Raw genomic sequence first — 20,118 nt, forward strand, 5'->3', positions numbered from 1 at the left:
ATCTGTAATCTCTTAAAAATCCTGATTCCTGGGCCTTACCCCAGACCCAAGAAATCAGATGCTCTGATGTTGGAGGTGGGAAGAACGTGGATATCTGTATTTTATAAATCCCCACATGGCTTTATTGTGCAGCCAAAATGGAGACCAACCAGCCTGCAGCACTGCTTTTCAAACACTAACATGTATAGATCACATGGGAATCTTTCTAAAATGCAAATTCTGATCCACTGGATCTAGAGTGGCCCAAGATTGTGCATGTCCAATAAACTCCCAGGTGACGTCACTGCTGCCAATCTGGTTACCACTAGACCAGAAGTATCAGTATTTACCTGAGAGCTTGTTAGGAAAGCACGTTCTCGGTCAGAGAATCAGAAGCCAGAACATTCTTCAGATGATTTTGAGACCCACTAACATTTGAGAACCAGACTGTGTCTTGATGTTTAGGCACAGTCAGTTCGGCACCTAATTATGCTGCAGGTTGTGTTTTCTGTGAGTGTTTCATGTAGACAAGCGTGTTAAAGCTTCTCCAGGACTCGCATTGAACTGGGAGCGGGAAGGTGCGATGCTGTGTTCTTTACACTGAGTTTCCATGCAGAGCAAGTTCCCTTTCATTCTGGTTAGCAGAAGAGGAAGAGAACACAGCTCTAGTCCCACACTTCGGCTCCTGCGTCCAAAGCCTCTTTGTTCACTCCGCTGGAGAAGCTCCTGCAGGTGCAGCTGTACCGTTGCAGGTATCACCTGTAAGGAGCTGATTTATTAAAAGCCCTGCTGGGGCAGTTTAATCCCTGTGAGGGGATATTGTAACTCACCTCTAACTGCTGTCCTATCAAAAAATCACCCTCTGTACTACTTCTCTTTAGTTACAAGCTTCAGTTAATAGTTTTCTCTCCATTAGGCAGCTCAGGGGAGTGCTGTGAAGAGACCTAATTGAATTCTTGCCAGTTTGGGGCATGGTCCAAACCTGCTCCAGGCTTGGTATCTTCCATGTTATGTATTTACCTCTCTTCTAATATGCATAGTTTTGATACCTCCTTCTGTTGCATATATGCTGGAAATTATAACCATATCCATAAATGCGTATCATAAACACGGTAGGACATGCTCCTTGGCATGGAGAAGCTGCATCTCACTGCTCTGATGCAAAGGGTAGAGGAAAAAAACAATTGAACTGAAAAGTTCGAACTGACTACGGATATATTTAAAATCCTACAAAAGAATTCATGTCTTTTCATTGTAGAAATCCTACTGCTTATGAAACGAATCTAATAATGAAAAGGCAATCCTTTTTTTTTTTTTCGCTCTAATGACTCTACCACCAGCCCCCCATCTACCACACCAAATTTGAGTAGTCCTCTTTCTAATCGTTGGAAATATTATACATAGAACATTAACACTTTGGGCTGCTTAAGGAATAACATTTTCCTGGCCCTTCTCAATAATTTAGCCACAAGGATGGATGGGGTTAATTAGCAAAGCAGGAATTTGTGAGAGCGTGTGGAATGACGGGTGCTCATGGGCTGAAAGCCTAAAGAGAAGTTGGCAAGTACGTAGGAAAGTAAGTAAATAAATCAATACATTATCACGAGCAAAAGACCACAAATTATAAAAAGCAAAGTTCTTTCCCTTTTCTTTTTTTTTTTTTTTTTTTTTTTAAATAATTCTTTTCAGTAGCTGTCAAGCTGAAACGTTGTACAGTTTGGGGATATGCGGTGTACCCGGTACGCAAAGTGGGTAGAGACCCAGTTGCTACAGATACTCCACATGCATTTTTAGACACTGGAGCATGTTTTATTCCCTAGTTCCAGATGTCCTCTAGATTGCTTATGCGGAAATTCTGGAACATTTATAATGTTGTGTTGCACGCCTTACCTCTCGTACTTCTGCAATATGCTTGTTTCCCTCAAAATCCGTTTGCTCCTCCTCTTTGGTTCCTCAGCTTATGTCGCTGTCCATATTTCAGCTTTCTGGGCAACAGGCATGTCTGCTCTTCTGTTGTTCTTTTCGTTTTGTTTTTTTTTTTTTTTTTTCAACTGTCATCCATCTGAAAGCGTTAATTATCTAAGATGAGCAGCAGCATCTCTAGCAGAATTATACTTGGGCCATAAAATATTTCATAGCTGAAATCTCTGAACATCTGCCTGGGATACTTAACAGAAGTAAATATTCTGTGTTGTTTCCCTCTCACAGTTTGTGGAGATGAATGCACGGGCCGCCTTCTCAGTGACTTGGCTCGCCTGGAGCAGATGGCCATGAGCGTCAACCTCACTGGCCCGCTGCCTGCCCCATACACGATGCTGTATGGCCTTGAAAATAGGACTCAAGAACTAAAGGTAGGTTGGAGCAGTGACAGTAAGAGCCAGGGAAAATATGACAGAAGCTTCCCAAGGGGTCATCATTGAGAAATTTTTCTTCCCATCGCCGCAAATCAAGGAAAGCAGCGAGTGAGGAAATTCAGAGACTTTCTAAAGCAGTACATTTCAAATTTGAGCACTATAATATACAGATTGTTATAAAGGGAAAGAGGCTTACGTACCCCCAGTGCTTGGCCTAAATCAGCTTTATTATGTTATTTAAATATGTACAAACATAAAATCAGGTATGAATTCCCTATACTTAGAGCTCTATAAAATCAAAACACATTAATCCTTACAAAAGCCTAAAAAAACCAGTAAAATTAAAATTAAAAACATTAATATAAAATAACAGATGATTTTTGCTGAAAGCAAATTGCAACAAGAATCCTGACTACTTCCACACGGGTTCTTTGATCAGTATGTTGCATGTAACTTGTACTATTCCACAATATGAACTACAGAGCCCCTTGCAAGGGGCCCTAAAATGACATTTGGCATCACTTGACAAGTTCAATGATTTATGCGCTCGATCTGCCATATGATCAAACATGCATGCAAAGATAGGTTTTGAGATCATGTGGTCCTATCCGTCTCTCAGGTGCCCAGCCTGAGTTCCAGAAATGCTTACATTAACATTTAAGTTTCCTGTCAAAGTGAAAGCACAAGATTAAAATTTGGAACTGGAGAGCTAGCAGACCTTTGAAAATACTTCAACAAGAACTAATTTGAGTAACACTAATCTAAAACCTTGCGGAACCTTGTGGTAGTTGGTGGGATAGGAGGAAACATTAAGGAAATTAGGGTTTCATCTAATGACAAAATGAAAAGTAACTACTTTATATACTATCAGTCAATGGTCAGGTGTTTTTTGTTTTGTTTTGGTTTGGTTTGGTTTGGTTTTTTTTTTGTTGTTGTTTGTTTGGTTTTTGAGAAATTCTGGATGATTTCAGTATTGTTCTTGGTCCCCTGGGGGTTTCATGACTCCTATCCTGTGGTCACTACCCTCAGGAAGCTTACAGTCTATGTACTTAAAACAATAATTAAACAATCAGCATAATCACCATGTGCTTTATAAAAATTTGATTTACAATAGATTACAAAGATTGGAGAAATGGGTAATATTCAGAATAACCAGGGAATGCATTATTAATGAGAGCATCATTTGTGTTGGAACTTGAAGGATAGACACAATTTTAATAGGCAGAGAAATATTGGCAAGGTCTGGAGGAAAAACCTAAGATTTATTCACTAGGCACTGGCAGATATTCTTCTAGGGGAATATATTCTGTAATCTGGATCATGGCCTTTAAGGTAAGCATTATTATTCCTCTTTTCCAGAAGAAGAAACCAATAGCGATGACAGTGAGACTAACTAACACTTACTGATGATTATCTCTCTGCTAAGCAATTAAGTGACTAAAGTCTTACATGAATTATCACACATAAATCTTACAGAAACTCCAAGAAGTAGGAAAGAAATACGGTATCTTTTATGTTTTGGTTTTGGTTTGTTTGTTTGTTTGTTTGTTTTCAGGTAGGCAAACTAAAGCACAGAAAAGTTAGAGACACAAGATCACATAGCTACTAAATGCAGAGCCAGGATTTGAATGGAGGCCACTGTAATTTTAGGGCTGGTGAGGATGAAACCACCTTTGTAAAGCTCAGAGAGAGAAAATGACTTCCCTGGAAGGGCCCAGCCTGCCAGTGATGTGGCCCTCCTGGCCCTGGGCTCATACATGCTCTTGTCATGGAGGCTAAGAGAGCAGGTGAGCAGAGGCGGAGCTGAGAATTCACAAGGCCTGTCTGTTGGATATCAGAAGGCAGCATGCTAGTAAAACATAAAGCTAGAAACTGGAGTGGAACAGGGTGATATGAAGGACAACCTTGAAAGCTAGACAGCGGAATCTGAGTTTACCTTGTAGGCCTGGCATTCAGGAATGTGAAGAGTTTTATAAGGAAGACGCTGGTCATTTATTTTCCTTATTCCCCCTTATCCATGGTTTCAGTTACCCACAGTCAACCATGGTTCACAAGCAGATGAGACTCCTTCTGACTTCTCACCAGGTCAGTAAGTAGCCTAATGCTCCATGACAGTGCCTGTGTCATTCACCTCACTTCATCTCATTATGTAGGCATTTTATCGTCTCACATCATCACAAGAAGGGTGAGTACAGTCCAGCAAGATATTTTGAGAAAGAGAGAGAGAGAGACTACATTCACATATCTTTAATTACAGTATGTCTTTATAACTGTTCTATTTTATTATTGTTGTAAATTTCTTACTGTGCCTAATTTATAAATTAAACTTTATCGTAGGTATTCAGGCATCCACTGAGAATCTTTGGATGTGTCCCCTGTGGATGAGGGGGACCTGCTGTACACAGAAGGAATACAAAGAAAGGAAACTAAACTAGGAAAGCCAATACTTCAGGAGGACATAAGCAATTTTTAAAATAATACATAAGCACCAGATAAAGGAGCAAAGGCCCTATGGGAAAAGGTTCCAATCTGTGGCTGTCACCTAAGCCAGGCGACACAGTACTTCCCGAGGGCTGACTGAGTGCTGGTCCACACAACCTTGATTTTCCTTAAAGCGCAGCCTTTCTTGATTCTGTGTTTTTGTTCTTCTTCTACAATTTATTTAATACCCAGTTGCTTGGTATCCTATTTCGATATTTTTAGATGGTAATATTTTACCTCTTTGTTCAATCCCTTTCCTGTGTCACTGCTCTGGTTGCAGCCAGAGACCACAGAGAACAGAGCCTTTATTGACTCATTGCAACTAGGGACACCGAACACCTTGGGGAATTGGGGCATGTCTCAATAAGAGGGTAGTAGAAATGACTTAGAGCATTTGGGTTTGTACTCGGTGTTCGGGGGCAGGTTTCAGGAAGCAGGGATTTGGGCTGGGTTAGGAATTGGGGGTAATTGATTCTTCTAATGAATCTTATCTAGAAGGAGGGAAGAACAAGGGAGGCTAACGCTATGTTTTCTTAAGAGGCAGTGGTCACTCAGATTTGACAGCAAATGAATTTTTGGTATTTTTGTGGTCTGCACAGAGACCATGGATTTGTCTGTGTGTAGACACGATTATGGAATGGTCTCGTGTTTTCTTTCATTCATCACTGTCAGAGAGTGACCCTGTCTAACGTTAGTGTTCTGTGAGATTGATTACGTCCAACAGGAGAAGAAAACAGCAGTGCTATGAGTGGCAGACCAGCTCCTCCAACATCGAGGCCAGACCAGTTAGTTAGTGCCGGCCAGGTCCCTCTGTCACAGGCTCCCGTTCTCTTTCTTTCTTGTAAACAGTATCTCTGTTTGGTTGAAGTGGGAGCCTGAAACAATCATGCATCGTTCATCTTGACTGTCCCCCTTACTGGCCATGTGGTCTTGTGTAAGTTTTAACTTTCTTAGAGCCATAGTTTGCTCAGACAGAAGACAAAATAGCATTTACCGCATACAACTGTTGTAGGAATTACGTGAAAAAAAAAAAAAAAAAAAAGCCTAGCACAGAGTAGTATCTCAATACATGACTGCAATTTGTATTACTTGCCAGGATATTCTTCTGCATAGCACTTTGTAGATATGTGCCCAATTGAAATGGTTTCTTTATCTTTTCTTTGAAGGTGAGAAGGCTAAATACCTCGGATATAAAGGAAAACTGTTCTGTTAAATGTTCAACCCCATGATCACTGCAAAACCATTTACTAAAATGTTTATGGAAATGTTTTTCAGCATTTGCTCTCACCTCAGCGAGCCCCAGAGAGGCTCATTCAATTGGCAGAGGGCAATCTGAACACCCTCGTGATGGAAATGAATGAGCTTCTGACCAGGGTAAGTTGGGAAGACCACGAATCCTCTTAAAGCAGATAGACCCTAAATGTTAATGAAAATTACATCACATTTCTGAAATGCAAATCTTGTTTCTAATTCCCAATTTGGTGCACAAAGTAAATGTATTTTGATCGGCCACTGCTTCCTCAAAGAAAATCTTAGCGTCAAAGAAGTTTGTGAAACTTGGACAGTGTCAAGGACAAAGGCTAAAAATACCAGAGTGACAGTGTATTTTGAAAACTCAACCCAGTCGCATGTAAAGTCTTTATCAATTCTGAATTCTAACAGCACTGTCTTTGACTATGTAAGGGAAAAGAAAAACAAATGAAAATACTTACAGACGCTTTGATCTCATCACGGGATATTTGCATTTGTATAGAAATAGTCTAAATCAGTATTCCTACACAAAAGAGGAAATCTTTATTGTGAAAATCCAAAGCATTTAAGACCCTTTTAAAAGTTAGAATGTAAAGTCCATGTTACATTTATCAGACTTTTTAAGGAATTGGGTGTTTTCAACTTTCAAAACTGCAAAAGGGTAAAATTTCTTTTTTGCTGTTAGAGAATAAAGAAAACAACAAAATTTCGCCATCTTGTGGCCAGAAAACTTCATGAACAGAAAACTGACCTGTAATTTAGGCATCCAGTAGGATTATCTAAGAGCTTTAAATGGCAAAGAATATTGGAGCTAGAAGCTCTTACATATTATCCAGTTCATTTCTTCTTTATTTGTTTAAGAACAGATACCTCACGTTGTGACAGTGAAATGAATTACCGATGGCTACATAATTCACTAGACTCAGGAACCTAAGTGGAACCTAGGCTCCAGATTCCCATTGGCCTAGTAAGGTTTCCACCACACAAGCATGCTGCAGGGTTTAGGAAAATTTCTGTAGGGAAATCAAATCAGTTTCTGAGCACAGAACGCTAAACAATGGCCTTGATATCACAAATAGCATATTAAACACTTTTTCAGAATCTTGTACCAGCAAGATACAGAATAGGGTTTCTTGCCAGATGTAGTTAGTATTAATTAGATTAATGTACACTTATCTCCTATTAATTTAACAGTTAATACTTTTGTATTTGTTATGTAAATACAAGTAAATAAGAACTTTTCAACCAATCACAGCAAAGTAAACTCAATTCAACAAGCACTTCTGAATGTTCGCCCAAGCTGGGTGTTTACAGACGAAAGATACAAGTGAAGTTGTCTTTGTCTTCAATGAACTTGAATCTAGTTTGTGTGTGTGTGCATGTGTGTATATGTGTGTGTATACATATGTATTTAAATGTATGGAGAGTAATATGGGACAACTGCATGCAAATATATAATAAAACATTAAATAAAAAGAGGAACAAGAAATGCACCTGAGAAACACATGCAAATGAAATAAGTTAATCTTGTTATGTTAATTAGGGAATATTCCATGGAACAGGGGACACTTCATTTATTCATTCATTTTATCAATACTTATTGGGCATCTACCATGTTCTAGGTACTCTGTCAGAATGACAGACACTGGGGATAGAGGTATAAACAAACCTGACACAATTATTATCTCAATGATCTGATTACAGCCTAATGATCTAAGCCTGGAAACATAAATATTTTACTAGGAAAGTCGTACCTTTATTATGTGTTAGCCTACATCATCTCATCTCTTCAGAAGACTCTCCAATAGTGAATAAAATTTTAAAAATAGACTTTATATGTTAGAAAAGTTTAAGGTTAAAAGCAAAGCTGAGGGGCACCTGGGTGGTTCAGTCACTTAAGCCTCTGACTTCGGCTCAGGTCATGATCTTACCATTTGTGTGTTGGAGCCCCACATCAGGCTCTCTGCTGAGCCCGTTCCAGATCCTGTGTCCTCTTCTCTCTCTCTGCCCCTCCCCTGATCATGCTGTCTCTTTTTCTCTCTCTCTCAAAATAAACAAGTGTAAAATAAAATCAAAGTTGATTGAAAGTACAGAGTACTACCATATACCCCCAATCCTACACATACATATCCTCCCCCATTATTAACACCCCCCACTCCCAGAGGGGTACATTTGTTACAATAAATGAAGCTACACTGACACATCATTATCACTAAAAGTTCATAGTTGACTTTTGGGTTCCCTCATGGTGTACATTCTATGGGTTTTGACAAATGTTTAATGACCTGTCTCCACCATTATAGGATCATACAGAATAGTTTCACTGCCCTAAAAACACTCTGTGTTCCAACGACTCACGACCCCTCCTCTCAAACCACCACAAAACTGATCTTTTTACTGTCTCTATAGTTTCGTCTTTTGCAGAGTATCGTATAGTTGGAATCATACAGTATGTAGCCTTTTCACACTGGCTTCTTGCACTTAGTAGGATCCATTTAAGTTTCCTCTGTCTCTTTTCATGGCTTGATTGCTCATTTCTTTTTTAGCGCTGAATAATATTTTCCATTGTCTGATTGTACCACAGTTTATTTAGCCATTCAGCTACTAAAGGACATCTGGGTTGCTTCCAAGTTTTGGCAATATGAATAAAGCTACTATATACTTTTGCATACATAAGTTTTCAATACATTTTTGTAAATACCAAGGAGCTGAATTGGTGGATCATATAGTAAAGTGTGTTTCATTTTGTAAGAAATCACCGAACTATCCTCCAAATTGGCGGCACCATTTTGCATCTCACCAGCAATGAAGAAGAGTTCTAATTGTTCCACATCCTCCCCAGAATTTGGTGGTGTCAGTGTTTTGAATTTTGGCCATTCTAATAGGTGTAGAGTTGTATCTCCTTGTTTTAATTTATAGTTCCCTAATGATATATGATGCCAAGCATTTTTTTCATATATTTATTTGCTATCTGTATGTCCATCATCTTTGGTGAGATGTCTGTTCAGATCTTCACTATGGTCTGAGTGTTTCGTCACTTCCAAAATGCCTATGTTGACGTTCTAACTGCCAGGATGATGATAATAGGAGGCGAAGCCTTTGAGAAGTGATTAGTTCATGAATGTGGAGCCCTCATGAGTGGAATCAGTGCTCTTACTAAAGGAACTCCTATAAAAGAGAGATCCTTTTCCCCCTCCTTGCCATATGAAGACACAGTGAAAAATGACACCAGGAAGTGAGTCCTCACCAGACACCGAATCTGCTGGGGACTTGATCTTGTACTTCCCAGTCTCTAGAACAATGAGAAATAAACTTCGGTTGTTTATAAGCCACCTAGTGCATTGTATTTTGTTATGACAACCCAGATGGACTAAGTCTTTTCTCATTTTTTTTTTAGTTGTGTTGTTTTCTTATTATTGAGCTTTAAGAGGTCTTTGTATATTTTGGATCATAGCCCTTTTTCAGATATGTCTTTTGCAAATATTTCCCCCCAGTCTGTGGTTTGCTTTCTCATTCTCTTGACAACATCTTTCACAGTACAGAAGTTTTTAATTTTAATGAAGTCTAACTTATCAATTATTTCTTTCATGGATTATACCTTTGGTGTTGTATCTAAAATGTTGTCACCATATTCAAGGTCATCTGTATTTTCTCCTATGGTATTGTCTAGGTGCTTTATAGTTTTGTATTTTACAATTAGGTCTATGATCCAATTTCAGTTACTTCCAATACCATTCTTAAATAAACTTGTTATTTTAGAATAGCTTTAGATTTATAGAAAAGTTACAAAGATAAGACAAAGATTTCCTCCAGGACCCATACCTGGTTTTCCCTACTGTTACTTTCTTCGTATGGTATGTCTATCACAACTAATGAACTAGTATTGAGCCATTATTATTAACCAAAAGCTGTACTTTACTCAGATTTCTTCAGTTTTCACTTAATGTCTTTATATTATTCCAGAATCCCATCCAAGATACTGCATTACATTTAGTCATGTCTTCTTAGACTATACACTGAGATTTAGACTTTCCTTGTTTTTGATGATTTTGATAGTTTTGACAAGTACATATAATTTGTGGGGTGTCCCTCAGTTGGATTTTGCCTCATGTTTTTGTGATCAAAATATGGAGTTATGGGGTTTTGTGGGAAAGACCAAAGAGGTAAAGTAGCATCCGTATCACATCAAATTAAGAACACATGCAATCAATATGTCTTATACTGATGGTGATCTTGATCACATGGCTGAGGTAATGTTTGCCAGATTCGTCTACTGTAAAGTTATTCCTTTTCCTCTTACCACACTGCAAGACCATTTTTATCTGTGAATTCTTTAGATTTTATAACACAAAAAGCCTAGAAATAAGACTGCTGAAAGCAAAGATCTCCTTGATAATGTGAGGATGAGGAGAAAATGGAAATCCTCATTTATGAATTAATCTTATCTCTATCACATTTATAGTTAGAAACATAACTCTCATGGAGACCTTAGATACTCAAGTCTTCATGATCAGTTCGTTCCCCATGGTCAAGCTGCTTAATAATCCGAAGGTGAATTGATACACGTGGCATCATTTCTAGAAGATATGATACTGGATATTGGAAATATCCAATAGTATCAGCCTAAGACCATCAGTACCTTTATCTTACAGCCTTATCACCCAGCCAGCGTTTGGGACCAGAATCTGAGAAGTGCAGTAGCCATGATTTCCATTGCCTACATTAAAGGAGACAGTGCCTTAAACCAGGGGCCCACACTGGAGTTACCTGGGGCCAAGTCTCACACCCCCTCACAGGGGCTGTGATATAATTGGCCTGAGGTGCAGTAAGTGCACTGGGATATTCAAGAACTCTTTGGATGATTCTGATGTCAGCCAAGATTGAAAACTACTGTGGGCTTATAATCACCTGATAGTTCCAGTTCCCTTTCCTCTGGAAAGTTCTTTCACTTGTATAGCCGATGTTTTTGATGCTTCTTTTCTTCTGCTTTGGTGGCCAACCAGGCACTTTAGGACTAACATATTCTTTAGATTTCTTAAAGCATTTGGTGAGTCTCATCCTACATAGCTGGTGTGTGTGTTGCCCTCTCTCCTTCAAGTGCTTATATGTGTTGTGCTCATTTTTTCATGGAGCAATCTAGTTTTATAATGATCTTGGTAAAGAGAATCATATTCTTCCCCAAACTAACACTTATCATGTATTTTATATAATTTTGTGAGTGTGCAAATACTACATAGGCAAAATATTACATAATCCTCTATCTCTTGCAGTGTATTTTGACTTATTGCCATGTGATTTCCCTCTTGGAATATAAGTTCCTTGAGCACAGGAATCATATTTGAACTGCCCTACAATATGTGTGGAATACTGAGATGTTTTTTGATAACAACTCCAAATACCTCTATAGCAGCTGCTCTTAGCTCCCTCTTCTGTTTCACAGCCAAATTTTTTTGAAAACTTGGGAACAAGTCTTCACTAACTTCTCACTCCACTGAAAATTAGATTTCCTCTCTCTGCCTGCTACTGAACTATTTCTACGAGATAACCAATGACAAATTGGTCACTGAATTCAATGAAAACTTTAATTTACTTGAACCTCCTGTAGCAATTGCCACTCTTGACCTTTCCTTCCTTCTTGACATATCCTCCTCTATTTTTCTTTTAATTCTCTGTTCTTTTATTCTCTTACTCTGTCCATCCCTTAAAAGTTGGTTTCCTTGAGGTCCAGTCATCAATCTACATCTCTTCTCATGTGTAAATTCTTTCTTTGGCATTTAATTGCCATGTGTATGCTGATGATTCAAAAATCTATATTTTGGGGCACCTGGGTAGCTCAGTCAGTTGTGCATCCAACTGTTGATTTTGGCTCAGGTCATGATTCCAGGGCTATGGAATCGAGCCCCACGTCAGACTCCGCATTCTGTGTGGATTCTCTCTCTCCCTCCTTCTCCTCTTTCCCACTCCCCTGCACTCATGGGTGTGTTTTCTCTCTCAAAAAAAAAAAAAGAAATTTATATTTTCAAGACAGACTTTGTTTTCCTGCTTCAGTCCTAGAAACCTAACTGCCAACAGGACATTTCAACTTAAACTTACCATCTTCCTCTTAAAACACATACTTCCTCCTGTTTAGAGCATCTCAGCGATTTATCCTCCAATATTAGGCAGTCCCCCACAAAATGAATGAGTTACCTTTTACTCTGTCTTCATTTTCTTTTTTTAATATGAAATTTATTGTCAAGTTGGTTTCCATACAACACCCAGTGCTTATCCCACCAGGTGCCCTCCTCAATCCCCATCACCCATCCTCCCCTCCCACCCCCCATCAACCCTCAGTTTGTTCTCAGTTTTTAAGAGTCTCATGTTTTGGCTCCCTCCCTCTCTAACCTTTTTTTTTTTTTCCCTTCCCCTCCCCCATGGTCTTCTGTTAAGTTTCTCAGGATCCACATAAGAGTGAAAACATATGGTATCTGTCTTTCTCTGTATGACTTATGTCACTTAGCATAACACTTTCCAGTTCCATCCACGTTGCTACAAAAGGCCATATTTCATTCTTTCTCATTGCCACATAGTATTCCATTGTGTATATAAACCATTTTCAACCCAATCCAATTCAGTTTCCTTGTATGACCTCACTCTCTCTAAGCCATATTTGACTGCAATTATTATTCATATGACAGAGTAAACTCTCTGAATCACGGATCTGATCATGTCACTTTCCTTCAAATTCTACAACAGCTCTCCATTTTGTTCAATATGACATATAATGCTCTCCTGTTGTGATGTGATGTGATTCTTGCTTAACTCCCCAGCCTCATCTCTCCCCCAGCTCACAGTCTGGTTATCTGATGCACTGAACATATAAGCCAGAAAGCTAGGAATTTTTCTTGGTCCTTTTTCTTCCTCACTGTACCCCCACTTATTCAACTCATTACCAATTGCAGGAGGTTCCCCTTCTTGTATGGATTTCATCTCCGCTAACCAGCTCTCATTCGATCTCTGTAACCTTTAGTTTGGAATTAACATATTGGCTTTCTACCTATTCTTTTTGCTTTTACTCCTGTTTTCCTTCCACTCTATTCTCTACAGTGTAGCCAGAATGCACTTTTGCTATTCCAAATTTGACTATGTCACCCTAGTGCTTAAACTCATCCTCCCACCTTCTCATTGCTCTTTGGTTAAAGCCCCAAATCCTATCTTTGGCTGCATCTCCCACTACTTGTGCTTCTGGACATCTGCACTCCAGCCATACTGCCCTTCAGTTACCTCATCCCACCACCATAGAGCCTTTCCATATATGTTTTCTTTAGCCTTTGAAGTAAGTCACCTTCTCCTATATGTTGTTAACTTCTGTTAATTCCAATGAACCCTTCAAACCTCAGCTCATGGAACCCTGTCTTATGAGTTACATTTAAGGTGTGGTGAGACTCCTCCTATAACTGGCTTATACTACTGTGTTTTTTCTTCAGTTTGTAATTATATAAATTTATTTTCATGATCACTCAGCAAATACTTCTCTACTCCTCCAGACTATGAGTTTCAAAAAGATAGGAAGTATGTCTTCTAAATATTTTTTCTCACCATGCTATCACCAATATCATGCACATAGTTCAGTAATATTTAGTTAATTGTGAATAATTTAAATAATAACACTTGAACAACTGGCTGACAGGTATAAAAACTCAAAATAAGCATTGATTTTTAATATGTGTAAAACACACTAAAATCAGGCATATATGTATATTTATATTGAGTTGGATATTTTACTTCCTTTGAAAAACATCTCCTAAATGTTTATCTAGAAGGGGAGAATGCTATCTAATAGACTGAATTGTATAAAATATCAAAACCTAGCTTTACTTGCATTGTCTTTTACTGCCTATTTTTAAATCAAATTTAAAGAAAAATTGTTTCTAAAATAATGAAACTAGTTTTTAAATTTTTTAAGTGCCAACAATTTTGAATGTTTACCTTGTTTATATGTTTAAAAGGTTTAAGTTGACAACAGTGTTTTTTTTTTAATTTCTGCTATTATATTTTAAAAGAGAGAGAAAGTATATAACACATGATACTTGTTTGGTTTGGAACTTTCAAAATTGACACCTGAAATATTTAGGGAGAAATTACATAGAACTCACTTATTACCATTCTACAGGGTCACTTGGCTTTTCCCTGTTTCCTCTTGTGTTGTGTAATAGCTTGCCTGAGGAGTACTTCACCAACACTTAGACATACAAAACCGGTAGTTTTTGAAAATGACCCTTGAGAATAGCATATAAATGATTAGATCTGAAATTTAATTTTAGCAGGAAGCCATATAAGTCTGCAAATGCAAAAGTGGATGGCATCTAAGCAATGTTGTCTTTTCGCTAGTCAGATTTGCCCCATTAGATTCTAGCTTTAACATAAAGAAGGCAGAAAATGAAAGACACTAGTAATATCCAACCAAGAAAATTATGTGCAGATTTCAAGAGGCACAGTGAAAACTGCTTGAGCTAAGGTGAGAAAGTAACAGGTACGTTGTTCAGAAGTAAATTAATGTGTGCCTAATGGTAATGCATGCTGCTTAATATAAATACTCTTTAAAAAAAAAAAGAAAAAGGAAAAAAAGAAGGAGAAAAATAGAAGGGAAAAAAATACCCAGTTTAGTGAACTTGAATGTAAAAAAAGGTAATCAAAAGTAAGAGAGAAACACAAGGTATTGCTTAAGGCATCATTTAGAAAAGAACACTGGAAAGATTGTAGAACTGAGGTAAGAGGATGTAAAAATGAGAAAATCACAGACAGAGAATGAAAGGAAGATTGTACAACATAGTAGGATAAATGAGAAGACATTTGTCAAATATTCAAAGGACAAGATAACAGTGCATATCAGGGAAGCTGACGAGGGAATGGAATGGTAATTTAATAAAATACAAGAAGAACCAAACTGAATCATATAGATAGCTCCTATCATGTAGTATTTAGCATTCATCTGTAACATTATCAATAGCCTGTCCTGGATGAAACTTTTGTGAATTTAGCTTTTACAATGATACCACCATCTATCACCACTCCCCATAGCTGATAGTGCATTTGTCATAAGCTTCCTTTATGGAGTCTCTCATGGGTGGTTTTGACAAGGGTGACTCTTCAGCCTAATTACTGTGTAATAAGACATGACTTTTAAAAATATGTCTCTATGATGTTCTGATATGGATTCTTAAATATGTTAATCTAGTAAACCCTAGAGATTATACATTTAAAGTACTACCTAACTTAAGGAGTGCCCCTCCTCCAACCCAGAATACTCAACTTTTTTCATATATTTTCCTAACCTTCCTGGATGTTAGCCAAATATAAGTTAGGGTTTGATACAGACAAAATAAAAAGCTGCGAGATGGAAAATTTGTGTTTTGCCCCCAATTCCCTGTATGTACAAGTTCAGATATGCCACTTAACCTTTCCATACCTTCATTTTCACCTGTATAAAAAGAGGGATCATGTCCTCTGTGTATCTTTAAAGGCAGGAAGAGTAAATGAGACACAAGAGAGTATTATAAGTCCTTCTGAACACACATATCAATCCAAGATACAGTTGAGCCTGAGTAACTCCTCTTTTAGAGTGCTAATACTGTAAGTCAATGCCTTTTTTTTTTTTTTTTTTTTTTTTTTTGGGCCAAGAACCTCACATTTCCTCCTCTCCTGGAGCACAGCCAAGAGAGGCAGCTCTTCTAGACTCTGCAAGGAAGGCCGTCTTCTTCCTCAGTAAGCACTGTGCTGGCCCTAAAGAGTTCTCCCTGCTCCCAACCCCAACACTGCCCTCACCAGCGTAGTACTTGGTGTGTGATCGCAGGCCACTGTTTAATGATCATGGGCCCAGTACAAGGATGTAGTGTGGTTGGGACTGGAGGCTCTCCTGCCTGGCTCTCCTCCTCAGCACTCAGCTGCAGCTCTTGAGCACAACTTCCTATTAGGCTCTGAAAAATGCCCAGAAACTGGCCAGCCATTCACATTCGCTGGCAAGCATAGCACCTGGCATATGGCCAGTTTGAGTGGTAATGGGAAGGCATAGAGAGAGAGATTCTTTCCCCTCCAACAGGCTTTAGAATGTCCAAGGAATTTGTAGTTGGTTTGATTATTATTATATCAGCTAATCACCCAATATCTACTCTGCCTAAAACTCTGAGAAATAAAAAGAGGTAAGACATAGCCTTAGCCCCAAAGACAGAGCTTACATAGATAAGGCAAAACACCTAGCAAAATAATTACCCTATGGGGTGCCTGGGTGGCTCAGTCAGTTGAGCGTCCAACCTTGGCTCAGGTCATGATCTCGCGGTTCGTGAGTTCCAGCCCCGCGTGGGGCTCTGTGCTGACAGCTCAGAGCCTGGAGCCTGCTTCGGATTCTGTGTCTCCTTCTCTCTCTGCCCCACCCCTGCTTGCGCTCTGTCTCTGTCTTTCAAAAAATGAATAAACATTAAAAAAATCAAAATTATTACGCTAAATAGTCATGAATGGTGATCATGATAGTTGTGTTTGAAAATCTGAAAGAGGGTTCCGCCAAGTAGCCAGCACCCAGAGCAGGCTGGGCTCAGAGCTGCCCGGCGGCACCATGTGGGTCACCCGGAAGACCCTCCGGCAGCAGGATTGATGTCAATGCAGGGGAGACTGTGGAAGCACTGGAGGAGGAGACTGAGTCGGAAAAGGGGAACGAAGTCTTTCCCATAGGAATAATTATTCAGGCAAGGTCCTTCCTGATGATACTGCTGTAAAAGAAAATGAAGTTGATGGAAAAACCTTGTGATAGTTATGGTGGCAAAACCCAAAGCAGTGACAGCACCAGCACCAGCCACAGCCCAACAGTCACATCCTGCCACCTCGCCACAATTAGCTCCTCCACGGCACTGGCTGGGGCTCAGGTCCCCACCCCCACCCTACTTTGGCTCCCACTCCCACACCTGAACTCCTCATTCCAGCATTAACAAGCATCTTCTGAGCCCAAAACCCTTCCAGCAATGAACCAAGAAACACCTGCAGAAAAGCCGGCAGAAACACCAGTGGCTACTAACCCAACATCGACTGGATGGTACATCAGGAGATTCTTCTTGGCCAAACATTCTTTTAAGTTTATTTTATTTTGAGAGAGAGAGAGAGAGAGAGAGAGAGAGAGAGAGCGCGCGCACTAGAGTGGGGAAGAGGCAGAGAGAGAATCTCAAGCAGGCTCCATGCTGTCAGCGCAGAGCCCCACATGGGGCTCAAACTCGCCAATCATGAGATCATGACCTGAGCCGGAATAGAATTGGGCACTTAACCGACTGAGCCACCCAGGCACCCCTTGGTCAAACCTCTGTGAAAATGCAACCAGCTCACGTGTGAGGGTCAGTCTTGTGAGACCGTGATAACTGAGGTCATGTCTATGGGCTGTGGTAACTGAGGTCATGTTCATAGGCTGTGGAGGCCAGCAAATAATTGCAGCCCTGAGAGCCATTCTCCACCACCCTGACAGAGCAGTGGAACACCTTTTTATGGGAATCCCGGAGGTAGAGGAAGTCAGGCTGTGGTTGCTCCCCCTCTGGTGGCTGGTCCTGGGGCTCCTCAGTGTTCAATGGCTGCACCTGCAGCAATGCCTACACGTTCTGGAGGACATCCCCTTGAAGTTTTGCAGATAAGCCTTAGTTTCAACAGCTGAGGCAAATTATTCAACAAACTTCTTCCCTGTTTCTAGCACCGCTACAATAGGTCAAGAAAATTCTCAACTACCGCAGCAAATTAGCCAACACCAGGAGCATTTTATTCAGGTGGTCGGTGAACCAGTTCAAGTAGGGTAGTTGAGGAGGAGGGAGTGGAGGTGTCGGGGAGGAATTGCAGAAGGTGGAAGTGGTCCTGTGAACTACATTCAGGTAATACCTCAGGAATGAGAAGGTATAGAAAGATTACAGGTACTAGGATCTCCCACAGGACTTGTGATGTGAGCATATTTTGCTTGGGAGAAGAATAAGAACTTGGAGGTCAGTTTCCTTCTACAGCAAAACTTTGATGAAGATTGGAAGGGACTTGGGCTGATCGCCACAATACTTGGTGTAAGGTATGAGATTGTTGGGGGTGGGGATATAGGGCAGATATATATACAGTACATGTCTGCTTTAATTAGCAGATGCCACAAATCCGCATAGTGTGTAAACTATTACACAACCAGAGATCAGATTTTTTACAGGTCATTATTTCTTCTATAAAAAAACTAGGTAACTTTTTCTGGGTGTCACCTTTTTTAGTGTCTTGGATCCAAAAATTTAGTGTAATGCCCTGCTTTATATTTCTTTGACTTAACATTGATTTCTGAAAGAATCCTTGCTACCTAGAACCTACAGTCTCTATTTTGTGGGAGCCCTTGATAATGGCTTTGTGAAATTGAAAGAAATTGGATCAGCTGTAAACAGAAATGTCAAGTTATTGATAGTTATCATTGCTTCTTCAAATACGTATAAAGTTAATGTGTAAGAAAGCCCATTCTTTCAAGTTAAATAGTTGGTGGGGTTGGGGGGAAAGGAGAGAAGAGGAACTTCTTAAAATGTAAATAATTACTGACATATAAATTTTTTTTGATCATTGAATGTGAGGATCTGTGCAAGAATAGGCAGAATTATCTCTCTGTTTACGTGTTTTTTTGGTTTGTTTTAGGAAACAAATTGGGAGGTGTCTACTGTTTACTTCATTGTTGTGTTGCAATAAAAGTTTTAAAAATCACCATTGCATATTTGCTTTGGATGTATCCCTTTGTGAAATTTAGCACTTTGAGGCCAGCGGAGAAATGCCACATTCACTCCCCTTCCCTTTCCCTCACCAGAAATGTGTTCATCAGCAAGTCACAAGCTTAAAACTGCTGCCTTTCTTTAAAGCCAGAAAATGTCAATTCAGTTCAGAAGTAATACAGATGTTTCAGAACTGTGTTTCTGATGTTTGTAAATATATTTCCTAATTAGATAAGAATGTATGACCATTGATGTCATTAGGATTGTATTGCTTTCAAAAAGAGGAGGACAGAAGTATAATGCAGCATCTTGCATTACATTGGATAGACTGGTAAAATCTTTTGGAAGAATTGAAAGATGCAGCTGGAAAAGTATCTTGGAAAATATATAATCAAGATATCTCATGGCATATTAAAAGAAAACTTTTAAGAGCAAAAAAAAAAAAAAAAGAAAGAAAAGGAAATGTAAGAAAGGAAAGCATGAGCCAAAACAGTTAGGGATGGTTTCATAAAGAAGGTTAGGTAGGGACTGACTCTTAGAGGCTGGATTTATTTTAGATAATTCGAGAGAGGTTAAGGAACAATAAAACAAAAGCTCTTTCTGGAAGTGTTTATAGAAAAATAGGCAATAAGAATGGTAACAAGGTTGGCAAGACGTGTTGGGTAACGGTTTAATCATTTATTGAACATTCATTCAATATTTGCTAGTAGTTAGGCATCGTTCTAAGAGCTGGATATAAAGTGAAGAGCAAAACAGACCAAGTTCCTGCTCTCTTACAGCTTGCCTTTTAGTCAAGGAGGTAACCCATAAATAGGGAAGCCTTAAAGTAATTCTAAAATGTTTGGTACTATGAAGAAAATGTTCTGCAGAAATTTGAAAACCTGGCTAGGTGCCCTGGGAATGGCCACACCAGGAAGGGCCACTGAAGCTGAAAAATGACACAAGACAAGGATCCAGTCTCTGAAAAGATAAGAGAGAAGTTCATTCCAGGCAGAAACAGCAGGATCCCAGGAGGCCCTAAGAAGGAAAGAATTTGGCATATTTCACGTGCTAAATAGAAGCTGGGGAGTTTAATTTCGTAGGGTCTTAATGCCAATTTTTTTCACTTCTTTCTTACCATAGGTCATGTCGAATTCATGACATCTTACTATTGGAATGCTCATATAATCAATCAGTACCACGTGTGTAAATGATGACTCTTACACGTTATTGTATAAATTAATTAGGAAAGTAGAAATCAAGGCAGGGGATGCTATCTTGATCATCCAGAATTTAAAAGAGACAGTGTATCAATATACATTTCTTTAAAAAAAATTAGATACTCTCAG

The 20,118-nt window shown here is 39.2% G+C and overlaps 1 protein-coding gene and 2 pseudogenes across 2 annotated transcripts in view; all 3 read left to right on the forward strand.

The window, feature by feature from the left end:
- The window catches only part of LAMA2 (laminin subunit alpha 2), a 613,797-nt gene that overhangs the window by 456,596 nt on the left and 137,083 nt on the right, over positions 1 to 20,118 (forward strand). For both annotated transcript variants that reach the window (XM_078447300.2, XM_078447301.2), the window contains exons 35-36: positions 2,188 to 2,330; positions 6,090 to 6,188. In XM_078447300.2, the coding sequence (XP_078303426.2) occupies positions 2,188 to 2,330; positions 6,090 to 6,188 (242 nt within the window). The remainder of the gene's footprint in view (positions 1 to 2,187; positions 2,331 to 6,089; positions 6,189 to 20,118) is intronic.
- LOC144616421 (lysine-specific demethylase RAD23B pseudogene) lies at positions 15,728 to 17,324 on the forward strand (annotated as a pseudogene).
- Positions 17,480 to 18,214, forward strand: LOC144616420 (lysine-specific demethylase RAD23B pseudogene; annotated as a pseudogene).

The sequence above is a fragment of the Panthera onca genome, chromosome B2, assembly GCF_046562875.1.
Source record: "Panthera onca isolate mPanOnc1 chromosome B2, mPanOnc1 haplotype 2, whole genome shotgun sequence".
Taxonomy (NCBI): Eukaryota; Metazoa; Chordata; class Mammalia; order Carnivora; family Felidae; genus Panthera; species Panthera onca.